Genomic DNA, 13,246 nt, shown 5'->3' on the forward strand with positions numbered 1-13,246 from the left:
GTGTGTGTGTGTGTGTGTGTGTGGATTGTCTTAATAACATATAGATCTGTGCTCATCCGTACACCTGAGCCTGGTTTGTTTTTCAATGGAAATTTACCAGACCTCAAGTTTCTATACAGTGATTAACTTTTATGGTTTCCCTTTGCTCTCGCGGCATTGCACACGATGTACTCCTGTACAATAAAAACAAAGTATAAACTTTTATGAGTACAATGACAGGTTCACTAATCATCTTGTTATTTATCTGAACTCAAGAGGAAAGTTTTAATGATATTTTACATTCTGAGAAATACAATCATGGAACGATTATAAACATTGCTTTATTTTTGACAGCTCTCAGTGGAATCTCATGATCATACGGGAAGAGTTAGCCTGCAAAGTATAGGCTTAAAAGATGATATTTATCGTTTTATTATTATATAACAGATAAATGAGGTAGATTAGAGTTGTGCTTCGTCATGCTTTTCACCAGACAAACACAATATGATCTCAAACGTTTCTCATCAGTGATATTGGTGTGAATACTAGCAGAGCTTATAGTCTGCACCCTTGCACACATATTCCTTTCTTATTAAATACAGCATTAAAATCTGTAATGAGTAAAATAAAGTAATTGAGACTTTTTCTCGCAATTTTGACTTTTTTCTTGCAATTCTGACTGTATATCACAGAATTTTTACTTTGGTCTTGAAAATCTGACTTTATAACTCACAAATTTTATGTTTTTATCACAATTCTGACTATATAACTCACAAATTTTACTTTATAACTCACAATTCTGATGTTATTTCCCACAATTCTGACTATATAACTCCTGATTTTTACATTGTAACTCACAATTCTGGTTTTATTTCACACAATTCTGACTTTATAACTCACAATTCTGACTTTTTCTTGCAATTCTGACTATATAACTCACAATTTTTACGTTTTTTATCACAATTCTGACTATATAACTCACAATTCTGGTTTTATTTCACACAATTCTGACTTTATAACTCACAATTCTGACTTTTTATTGCAATTCTGACTATATAACTCACAATTTTTACGTTTTTAATCACAATTCTGACTATATAACTCACAATTTTTACGTTTTTAATCACAATTCTGACTATATAACTCACAATTTTTACGTTTTTAATCACAATTCTGACTATATAACTCACAAATCTGACTTTTTCTTGCAATTCTGACTATATAACTCACAATTTTTATGTTTTTATCACAATTCTGACTATATAACTCACAATTTTTACATTATAGTTCACAATTCTGACTTTATAACTTACAATTTTTATTTTTTCTCACAATTCTGACTAAATAACTCACAATTTTAACCTTATAACCTGCAATTCTAACTTTTTATCGCAATTCTTACTTTATAACTCAAAATGTTTACTTTAAAACTCACAATTTTTTACTTTTTTTCACCATTCTGACTTTAAAACTAACATTTTGACTTTATATCTCACAACTATGAGGAAAAAAGTCACAATGATCTTTTAAATAGTTTTATTCAGTGGCGTAACCAAGCTTCATATGTACAGTATGTCTTTAGCTTTTTAAAACGACATTGTGTAATTAAATCAATAATGAAAGATCAAAAAGTGGAACTGACACGAGAGGGAACTACCGGATCTCCCAAGACATCAGCATTATTGACCAATGCTGATACTCTCAAAATGGCTGATAAATAGGGCGAAGTTCAACACACACACAAAACACCCAAACAACACAAATAATCATCAAATCATTACTAACACTCAAACTCAGTGACACAACTCGGAAACTGGGGTAGATTAGCGGAGTCTCGGATTGTTCGACTGGCTCTGACAGGATCATCGAGTTGACGTACGTGCGCTCCGGCCATGAGCCAATAGGGGCGGAGCATCCGACACCACGCCCCTCGGTGACAAAAGCGAGCGCGTTCACACTATATAACCGCCACGCACCGCCTTTTCACCTCAGAAGAATAACAGCGAGGAGAAACTTTCCGTTCCGATCTCAGATTCCGAATTCGAATTTCAGCCTCGCTCAACGGACTATTATCGGATCAAACTCTCGAAGGACGTTAAACGGACGTTTTCCATCGCGCTTTGTGTATTTTAGATCGCTCGTTCTCTACTATGGTCATCATGGAAGTGTCCGCCATCGACTCGGCCTCGCTTCGGGATCTGCTGGAGGGCGACGATGACCCGGACTGTCTGGTTCTGGACTGCCGCTCGTTCTTCTCCTTCAGCTCGTCCCACATCGCGGGCTCCAGTAACGTCCGCTTCAGTACGATAGTGCGGCGGAGGGCCCGAGGGGGGCTGGGGCTGGAGCATATCGTGCCCAACGAGGACACCAGAAACCGGCTTCTGTCCGGGGAATACCAGAGCGTCGTGTTCCTGGACGACCGCAGTCAGGACATGGGAGAAGTGAAGAAAGACGGGACGCTAATGCTCGCTGTGAACGCTCTCTGTCGCAATCCGTGTGGAGCTAGTGTGTTCCTTCTTAAAGGTACGAGATATTATTCTTTATTTGCCTACTCTAATGCTATAGTATTATTATACACTCTTAAAATAAGCGTTCAGACAGGAGAACCTTTCACTGAACCGTTCTTAAAGGGACACTACACCAAAAAATGAACGATCTGTCATTTACTCCAAATCTATAAATTTCTTATTTCTGTTGAGCACTAAGGAATATATTTTGAATTGTGTGTATATATATATATATATATATATATATATATATATATATATAATATAATTCTGACTTTATACCTCACAATTCTGACTTTATCCATAGTATTTTTCCATTAACCGTTTGGTGACCCATATTCTTTTGTGTTCAACTTTGAGGGCGAGTAAATTACAGCATTTTCATTTTTGGGTTAACTGTCTCTTTAAAAGATCATTTTTAAAAAAAATTTTTTTTTACAATAAAGAGCTTTTTGTACATTTTAATTGATGTTAAAGGTTCTTTATGGAATAGATACAGTGAACAACATTTATTTGTCAGAGGTTTAACCAATTAGCTTGTTTATTTATAGTTTACTTCAGCTGTTGACACTATAAATAATGCGTTCTTTTGTCATTTCCAGGTGGATTTGATACATTTTCCTCAGAGTTTCCTGACATGTGTACGAAGTCGGTTCCTCCACAAGGCTTGAGTTTACCTCTGAGCTCCAGCTCCCGTTCCAACATGGCCGACTCGTCCTGTACGACCCCGCTATACGACCAGGTAAGGCTTTTTAAACATGAGCCTGTGCTGTAAATCAGACTCGTTTTGATTGAACGTGACCGCTAATGTCCTTGTTTTGTTTTTTCAGGGTGGCCCTGTAGAAATCTTGCCATTCCTATATTTAGGCAGTGCCTATCACGCTTCCAGAAAGGACATGCTGGACATGTTGGGGATCACGGCGCTCATTAACGTCTCTTCCAACTGCCCCAACCACTTTGAGGAGCACTATCAGTACAAGAGTATTCCTGTTGAGGACAACCACAAAGCCAACATCAGCTCCTGGTTCAACGAGGCCATTGAATTTATCGGTGAGTGTCATTTTTCGCAGGGAAATAGGGAACAGATGTCACCGTGTGACGAGCTTTGGCAGGCCGACCCAACCCCCATTCTGAGTCGAGTTTTTCAAAAGTTCCCTCCAAATCGACCAGCTGTACAGCCTTACGTCATCCTGTTTAAAGAGGAGCCCCTTTTTAAATAACACCAGGCCGTGACCTGATCCTTTCATGGGGCAACTGGCTCCGTCTGAATGCTTTGCATCCTTTGTTTGGCCTGAACAAAAGGTGTTGTCTGTGTTGGCCTCCTATCAGATCAGCGTGGCTAGCAGGGGTGGTGCCACCCCCTATTGTGTATTCAGGCCTGTCGGGGGGGGGGGGGGGGGGTTTCCCCTCGCACTCCCACCCCTGCCTGCTTTAACTTTTCCAGTTTCCTAATGGGACGGATCCTTTATTAGCAGAGCCACAGAGGGGGGTTTGCAAATGAATGTGTGTTTGGGGAAACGATACTGGGGGACTGCTCTCGGGTTCCTGATAGAGGAGAATAGGGCTCTATAAATTCCGTTTCGTTTCCTCCCAAATTTTGTTTAGTTTTCTCCCAAATTCCATTTGTATGTTGCTCTAAATTTCAATAAGTTTTCCCCCAAATTCCGTTTTTGTTTCCCCCTAAATTCCAATTAGTTTTCACACAAATCCCCCCCCCAATTCCGATTTGTTTTCACACAAATTCAGTTTTCTCTCAAGTTTCGTTTTCCCGGAAATTCCGTTTCGTTTTCCCGGAAATTCCATTTCGTTTTCTCCCAAATTCCGTTTGTTTTCCCTAAAATTTAGTTTTCGTTTTCCTTCAAGTTTCGTTTTCCCGGAAATTCCATTTCGTTTTCTCCCAAATTCCGTTTGTTTTCCCTAAAATTTAGTTTTCGTTTTCCTTCAAGTTTCGTTTTCTCCCAAATTCCGTTTTCCCTCAAGTTTCGTTTTCTCCCAAATTCTGTTTTCCCTCAAGTTTCGTTTTCTCCCAAATTCCGTTTTCCCTCAAGTTTCGTTTTCTCCCAAATTCCGTTTTTTCTTAAAATTCCTTTTCCCTCAAGTTTCGTTTTCATTTACATGTTTTCCCGCAAATTACGTTTTTGTTTTTTCTTAAAATTTCGTTTTCCCGCAAATTCCATTTCGTTTTCTCCCAAATTCCGTTTTTGTTTTCCCTCAAGTTTCGTTTTCTCCCAAATTCCATTTTTTTCTTAAAATTCCGTTTCCCCTCAAGTATCGTTTTCCCGCAAATTCCGTTTTTGTTTTTCCTCAAGTTTCGTTTTCCTGCAAATTCCAATTACCGGTTATTTTTCTACAAATTCCATTTCATTTTCTCCCAAATTCCGTTTTCGGTTTCCCTCAAGTTTTGTTCCTCCCCCACCCCGGTGTTGTTTTCATGCAGATTCATATTTTAATATGCGGTTTCACAGACACTAGTCCCTATAACAGTTTTGATTAATTCCAGATTGAGGTATTGATGAGAAATGTCGTCTAACCACCACTCTCTCTCTCTCTCCTCCTCTCCCAGATTCGGTGCGTAATAAAGGCGGCCGTGTGTTCGTGCACTGCCAGGCCGGGATCTCCCGCTCCGCCACCATCTGTTTGGCTTATCTGATGCGCACCAACCGCGTCAAACTGGAAGAAGCCTTTGAGTTCGTCAAGCAGCGGCGCAGCATCATCTCGCCCAACTTCAGCTTCATGGGGCAGCTGCTGCAGTTCGAGTCCCAGGTGCTCGCCTCCTCCACCTGTTCCTCGGCCGCAGGAAGCCCCGCCATCGGCAAAACTGGCACGGTCTTCAACTTCCCAGTCCATAACCTCCTGCAGAGTCCCATCACCACCTCACCCTCCTGCTGAGGCCGCTCCTAAACTGGCTTCATCCCTATGATCCCTGAGGAGATCTCCCAGTATTACGGCTCAGGACCTTGCTATTCCACAAGTGTTCGCTATTGTGTGTTGAAGACGAAGCCTCGTTTTTAGTATTTTAACACAGTGGCCCATACTTGACTTAACCTTTTAAATTGTGATGCAACCCAAATCTGTCTTTTAATTGTTGGTTTGTCTTCTACTTTTGTCAATGATAATCATCAGGTTTTGTTTTGGAAGACGCCCCATGTCATGTACAGGTTGCTCAGGGATTGTTTTTTTAATTGTTTCGAAAGTAGTCTGAGAAGTCTCCAGACTGAAGGTGCTAACCGTGTCTTTTTGAACAATGAATGTAGTTGACATGTCTTGTGAAGACCAATCTTCTCCAGTCTTGCCTTTTTCGGACGCAGACGGATTGATCGAGACGTTTGTTAGTCTGTAAACAAACAGAAATACCTCATGTGTGTGTGTACTGTTGTCGGTCTGCCGAGAGTCCTCACATAAGCACTACTAATAGGAGAGGCTCTCACCGGCTGTTTTGATATCTGTGACTATTTATTGACTAAATTAATATATTTCTTATGCTATATTTTTTCATATATTTGTGATACTTGTTGCTGACAAATAAACCTTTTTTTCATACATGCAATCTTACGTGCAGTGCGTTCATTCTGGGACCGAACACATCACCTGATAAATGTGGTCATTACAATAATGATTATTTATTTTACATTTTCCCACATATTCCGTTTTGTTCCCCCACATATTCCGTTTTGCTTTCCCACATATTCCGTTTTGTTTTCCCACATATTCCGTTTTGCTTTCCCACATATTCCGTTTTGTTTTCCCACATATTCCGTTTTGCTTTCCCACATATTCCGTTTTGCTTTCCCTCATATTCCGTTTTGCTTTCCCACATATTCCGTTTTGCTTTCTCACATATTCCGTTTTGCTTTCCCACATATTCCGTTTTGCTTTCTCACATATTCCGTTTTGCTTTCCCACATATTCCGTTTTGCTTTCCCACATATTCCGTTTTGCTTTCCCACATATTCCGTTTTGCTTTCCCACATATTCCGTTTTGCTTTCCCACATATTCCGTTTTGTTTTCCCACATATTCCGTTTTGTTTTCCCACATATTCCGTTTTGCTTCCCCACATATTCCGTTTTGTTTTCCCACATATTCCGTTTTGTTTCCCCACATATTCCGTTTTGTTTTCCCACATATTCCGTTTTGCTTTCCCACATATTCCGTTTTGCTTTCCCACATATTCCGTTTTGTTTTCCCACATATTCCGTTTTGCTTCCCCACATATTCCGTTTTGTTTTCCCACATATTCCGTTTTGCTTTCCCACATATTCCGTTTTGTTTTCCCACATATTCCGTTTTGCTTCCCCACATATTCCGTTTTGCTTTCCCACATATTCCGTTTTGTTTCCCCACATATTCCGTTTTGTTTTCCCACATATTCCGTTTTGCTTTCCCACATATTCCGTTTTGTTTTCCCACATATTCCGTTTTGCTTCCCCACATATTCCGTTTTGTTTTCCCACATATTCCGTTTTGCTTTCCCACATATTCCGTTTTTTCCCCCCACATATTCCGTTTTGTTTTCCCACATATTCCGTTTTGCTTTCCCACATATTCCGTTTTGTTTTCCCACATATTCCGTTTTGTTTTCCCACATATTCCGTTTTGCTTTCCCACATATTCCGTTTTGTTTTCCCACATATTCCGTTTTGCTTTCCCACATATTCCGTTTTGCTTTCCCACATATTCCGTTTTGCTTTCCCACATATTCCGTTTTGCTTTCCCACATATTCCGTTTTGCTTTCTCACATATTCCGTTTTGTTTTCCCACATATTCCGTTTTGCTTTCCCACATATTCCGTTTTGCTTTCCCACATATTCCGTTTTGCTTTCCCACATATTCCGTTTTGCTTTCCCACATATTCCGTTTTGCTTTCCCACATATTCCGTTTTGTTTTCCCACATATTCCGTTTTGTTTTCCCACATATTCCGTTTTGTTTTCCCACATATTCCGTTTTGTTTTCCCACATATTCCGTTTTGCTTTCCCACATATTCCGTTTTGTTTTCCCACATATTCCGTTTTGTTTTCCCACATATTCCGTTTTGCTTTCCCACATATTCCGTTTTGTTTTCCCACATATTCCGTTTTGCTTTCCCACATATTCCGTTTTGTTTCCCCACATATTCCGTTTTGCTTTCCCACATATTCCGTTTTGTTTTCCCTCATATTCCGTTTTGCTTTCCCACATATTCCGTTTTGCTTTCCCACATATTCCGTTTTGCTTTCCCACATATTCCGTTTTGCTTTCCCACATATTCCGTTTTGCTTTCCCACATATTCCGTTTTGCTTTCCCACATATTCCGTTTTGCTTTCCCACATATTCTGTTTTGTTTTCCAACATATTCCGTTTTGTTTCCCCACATATTCCGTTTTGTTTCCCCACATATTCCGTTTTGCTTTCCCACATATTCCGTTTTGTTTCCCCACATATTCCATTTTGCTTTCTCACATATTCCGTTTTGCTTTCCCACATATTCCGTTTTGCTTTCCCACATATTCCGTTTTGCTTTCCCACATATTCCGTTTTGTTTCCCCACATATTCCGTTTTGCTTTCCCACATATTCCGTTTTGCTTTCCCACATATTCCGTTTTGCTTTCCCACATATTCCGTTTTGCTTTCCCACCTATTCCGTTTTGCTTTCCCACATATTCCGTTTTGCTTTCCCACATATTCCGTTTTGCTTCCCCACATATTCCGTTTTGTTTTCCCACATATTCCGTTTTGTTTCCCCACATATTCCGTTTTGCTTTCCCACATATTCCGTTTTGTTTCCCCACATATTCCGTTTTGCTTTCCCACATATTCCGTTTTGTTTTCCCACATATTCCGTTTTGTTTCCCCACATATTCCGTTTTGCTTTCCCACATATTCCGTTTTGTTTCCCCACATATTCCGTTTTGTTTCCCCACATATTCCGTTTTGCTTTCCCACATATTCCGTTTTGTTTTCCCACATATTCCGTTTTGCTTCCCCACATATTCCGTTTTGTTTTCCCACATATTCCGTTTTGTTTCCCCACATATTCCGTTTTGCTTTCCCACATATTCCGTTTTGTTTCCCCACATATTCCGTTTTGCTTCCCCACATATTCCGTTTTGTTTTCCCACATATTCCGTTTTGTTTCCCCACATATTCCGTTTTGCTTTCCCACATATTCCGTTTTGTTTCCCCACATATTCCGTTTTGCTTTCCCACATATTCCGTTTTGCTTTCCCACATATTCCGTTTTGCTTTCCCACATATTCCGTTTTGTTTCCCCACATATTCCGTTTTGCTTTCCCAAATATTCTGTTTTGTTTCCCCACATATTCCGTTTTGCTTTCCCACATATTCCGTTTTGCTTTCCCACATATTCCGTTTTGCTTTCCCACATATTCCGTTTTGTTTCCCCACATATTCCGTTTTGCTTTCCCACATATTCCGTTTTGCTTTCCCACATATTCCGTTTTGCTTTCCCACATATTCCGTTTTGCTTTCCCACATATTCCGTTTTGCTTTCCCACATATTCCGTTTTGTTTTCCCACATATTCCGTTTTGCTTTCCCACATATTCCGTTTTGCTTTCCCACATATTCCGTTTTGTTTTCCCACATATTCCGTTTTGGTTTCCCACATATTCCGTTTTGTTTTCCCACATATTCCATTAATTATGATGTATTATACTTTTAACTCACCCCACCCCCATTTGAGAATAGATGTAAAAATGCACTTATATCCAAATTTAAATGGTCTTGTTTTAAATGCGCTATGCTGGTTATCACTTAAAGTATGAAAACAGAAAATGTTATGGAAGTTTAAATCTCTTGTAAACCAAATTTACTATAGAAAACATTTATTTTATATGCATTATTTGTTTAATAACTAAGCAAGCCTTCACAGGGGAGAGTGTGTGACACAGCAGACACTTCAGGGATGAGTTCATATTCAGGCTCAGCTCCAGCATCTGATCCGGCCGACTGCAGTAAACCTCGGGATAAACAGAGACTAATATTAGCGGAGATGCCTGTTCAGGCTGACCTAGTTAATGCAGCCTAACAATCATTTAAAGGGTCAACACACACACACACACACACACACACACACACACACACACACACACACACACACACACACACACACACACGTGTTAATCTTGAGTATAGAGTAGTGTTGATCCTTCATATTTCCCAAGAGTCTTTAGTTTATTAGATTTATAAAAGACAGATACACTGAACCAATTCTTTCTGAAAACAGCTGAGTCTGTGGAGTCGTGCAGTGGGCGGAGCTAAACACACACACACACACATACACACACACACACACACACACACACTATATGTTGGTGTTGTTGACATTATATGCTAATTGCCAACAGAACACACACTTTTGCTGCAGTTTCACTCCCCGCCTTAGTTTACCACTCAGGACCGGAAACAAACACACACACACACGTTTGTTTTTGTAACATAGGGACATTCCATAGGCGTAATGGTTTTTATACTGAACAATATACAACACACACACACACACACTCACAAACTTGCAGAACTCCGGAAACACAAACTGCATTCACTGTTCCCTTACCACTGGGTTATTTGAGAAGCTGAACAAGCTGATCTTTCCCTCTCACACACACACACACACACACTTCTTTAGTGACATTATGGATCGTGTATATAAAGCACACGTCAGCGCCACTGACGGCTACCGTAACATTCTCGTAAAAAAACATTCCCAAGCTTGTTCTAATCCTGAAGGAGTGTATTTGGGACAACAAATTTTGGCCATGGTGAGCATGAGAATCAACTTTTACCTAAAATATTACATATAAATTAAATGTACTTCAATATTAAGTATATATTGGTAGAATTGGCCAAGATTATTAAATACTGTAGAAGTATCGTTCATTGTTATGTTAATGTCTAACCTTATTACAGTAAGGTGAATTAAACACTTGCTATGTGACCTCAGATAGCTGTGCTTCCATAAACACACACGATCTGCTTATAATCTTCAGCCTATCGTAAACTCTGGATCCAAAGGTCACAACGTTTCAGCATTTGATAGCAATGCCAATGAAGCTTCACGATTCTCAGAGTGTGTATGCGTTTAGCGCTCACTCTCCTGCCGCCAGCACATGTTCATTTAGGCTTTTGTATCGTTGTAAAGCAAGAAAGTTTAAAACCCTTTTATTAGCCAGTGTTAATTTTGACAGCAAATTTTTGATTTAGTTTTAGTCATATTTTAGTCACCTATATTGCTTTTAGTTTTAGTCTAGTTTTAGTCGATATTATATTATAATATTCTTGTCGACTTAATCTACAGTAGATTTAGTCTCCTAAAATCTAATGAGTTTAGTTAAATTGTAATTAATTGAGCATTTAAGCATTTACATAACCGACTTGAACTGACGTTTTTACATTATTGTGTTGTTGACATTAAAAATACACGAAAGAGCTCAATTCACAGTTCGTTTGTTTTTTTAAAAACATCTATATATAGTTTTTATAACTTTGAGGATCCCGGCTCAGTTTATCTGCTAATATAGAGTTATCTTTGGTTATCGTTTTTGGTGTGAGTGCAGAGCTGGACAAATACACAACTTCATTACTTGAGTAAAAGTTAAAGGACTGCTGGTCAAATATTACTCCGTTACAAGTGAAAGTTGTAAAAACAGATTTTTACTGGAGTAAAAGTACAGAAGTATTTGTTTTCAAAAGTACTTAAGTATCAAAAGTAAATGTCCTTTATTATGTCTCCGCATTATTGTATTATAGTTGTATAAATGCACATTATGCCATCATGGTTTAAGCCAGTCAGTGACGCTCCATCTGACACACTAGCAGACGACTAACTTAAACTCATTTAAATACTAAAGTTACAAAGCTCTTTATAAAGCTGCTGTCACTTTAAGGCCGAATGCACGGATCCAATACACTGATACACATCTGATATTCTCACACTGTTCACCTTCACTGAAGACAGAATCAACTTTGTTTATGTGAATCCTCCACTAAATGAGCATTTGGACATCCGTCTTCTTCCGTCATTTTGCTCTAAACTATAAATCAGTGTTTAATAAATGCTGTGAAATCATTGAACTTCACGAGACTCTACAAGAGTGATTCCTGAAAGGCTTTCTGCAAAAACCCAAACACCTTTAAAAGAAGAAAAAAATCATCACTGACTTTCAGAGCTGCGACAGAAACGACTTTCCACTTCGAGGACCTTGATAGAAATGTAGTGGAGTAAAGAGGACGATATTTGTCTTTCAGATGGAGTGAAGTTAAAGTCAGAAGATTACAGAAAAAATAATACTCCAGTAAAGCACAGAGACTCAAACAGTGAACTTCAGTACAGGACTCGAGGAAAGGAGCTGAGATACGGTGTGAGTGTGCCTTCAGGGTGCGTTTACACAACAGCGGTGTAATAAATGTTGCATACAGATGATAAGATCACCAAGATATCCCGGATTAATCCCGTATCCTAGTTTTGTGCAATAGGCCCCAGTTTTCACAAAGATTTGTGATCCAATGCAGTGCCAAAGTCAAGTCCGGATAGTTCCCGGGGTCGCTGTAAGACAGATGAGTGCCTTCTGTGCTTAAAGAGGGCCATAGACAAACAAACGCAGCTGATTTCATTGTGTGAGCTGGAGCTCAGGCCCGTGTGAACGTCTCAAATATCTCTGGGAAAATATCTGCGCAGCCCCTTTTGCCCTGACCCTGACACTTTAGGTCACTCTGGCCCGTGTTCGCGTGTGCATTGGAATCTGGGACGGCTCGCACTGCACACACACTCAGTGTTTTCCATTGAGTCTCAATGAGCAGCCGGCTCTGCCGAAGCCCTTCACACACCACAATAGGAGCAGCTGCGAGGCGTTTGGGAAAGTGTGACGACTTTAGCGCTCTCAGCGTTGGGCCAAGCACACGCGTTCAGTGCCGCAGCCTTTGTGTCGCGTGCGACGGGTTCACAAGCCTCAGTCTCTGTGATTAGCACAACACTGGCAGCCATAGAGCCGTGAAGAAAAGGCAGTTCAGATTATAATACACCAGTCAATGTGAGAAATAACATAACTATCTATCTATCTATCTATCTATCTATCTATCTATCTATCTATCTATCTATCTATCTATCTATCTATCTATCTATCTATCTATCTATCTATCTATCTATCTATTTATCTATCTATCTATCTATCTATAGGCCTGCAGACGCTTCTACACACATTAGTGAAAGAATGGGTCGCTCTCAGGAGCTCAGTGAACTCAAGCGTGGGGCCGTGATAGGCTGACACCTGTGCAATAAGTCCATTCCTGACATTTCCTCACTACTAAATATTCCAGCTCAACTGTTAGTGGGATTAGAACAAAGAGGAAGCCATTGGGAACAACAGCAACTCAGCCACCAAGTGTTCAATCCCAGAGCGGGGTCAGCGCATGCTGAGGGTCACAGTGAGCAGAAGTCTCCAACTTTCTGCAGAGTCAACAGCTCCAGACCTCCAGACTTCCGTGGCCTTCAGATGAGCTTAAGAACAGCGTAGAGAGCTTCATGGAATGGGTTTCCATGGCCGAGCAGCTCATCCAAGCCTTACATCACCAAGAGCAATGCAAAGCGTGGGATGCAGTGGAGTAAAGCAGCCGCCACTGGACTCTAGAGCAGTGAGACGTGTTCTCTGAGCGACCAATCACGCTTCAGTCTGACAATCCCATGGACGAGTCTGGGTTTGGCGGTCGGCAGGAGAACGGGACTCGCCTGACTGCATTGTGCCAAGTGTAAAGTTTGGTG

At 40.1% G+C, this 13,246-nt stretch overlaps 1 protein-coding gene across 1 annotated transcript; it reads left to right on the forward strand.

The window, feature by feature from the left end:
* Positions 1–1,958: 1,958 nt before the first annotated feature.
* Positions 1,959–6,038, forward strand: dusp1 (dual specificity phosphatase 1). Its single transcript, XM_067456785.1, has 4 exons — positions 1,959–2,502; positions 3,089–3,228; positions 3,317–3,536; positions 5,050–6,038. Exons 1-4 carry the CDS (start codon positions 2,130–2,132, stop codon positions 5,373–5,375), a joined length of 1,059 nt encoding a protein of 352 aa, XP_067312886.1. The 5' UTR covers positions 1,959–2,129; the 3' UTR covers positions 5,376–6,038.
* Positions 6,039–13,246: the final 7,208 nt, after the last annotated feature.

The sequence above is a fragment of the Pseudorasbora parva genome, chromosome 11 (assembly GCF_024679245.1).
Source record: "Pseudorasbora parva isolate DD20220531a chromosome 11, ASM2467924v1, whole genome shotgun sequence".
NCBI classification, from domain to species: Eukaryota; Metazoa; Chordata; class Actinopteri; order Cypriniformes; family Gobionidae; genus Pseudorasbora; species Pseudorasbora parva.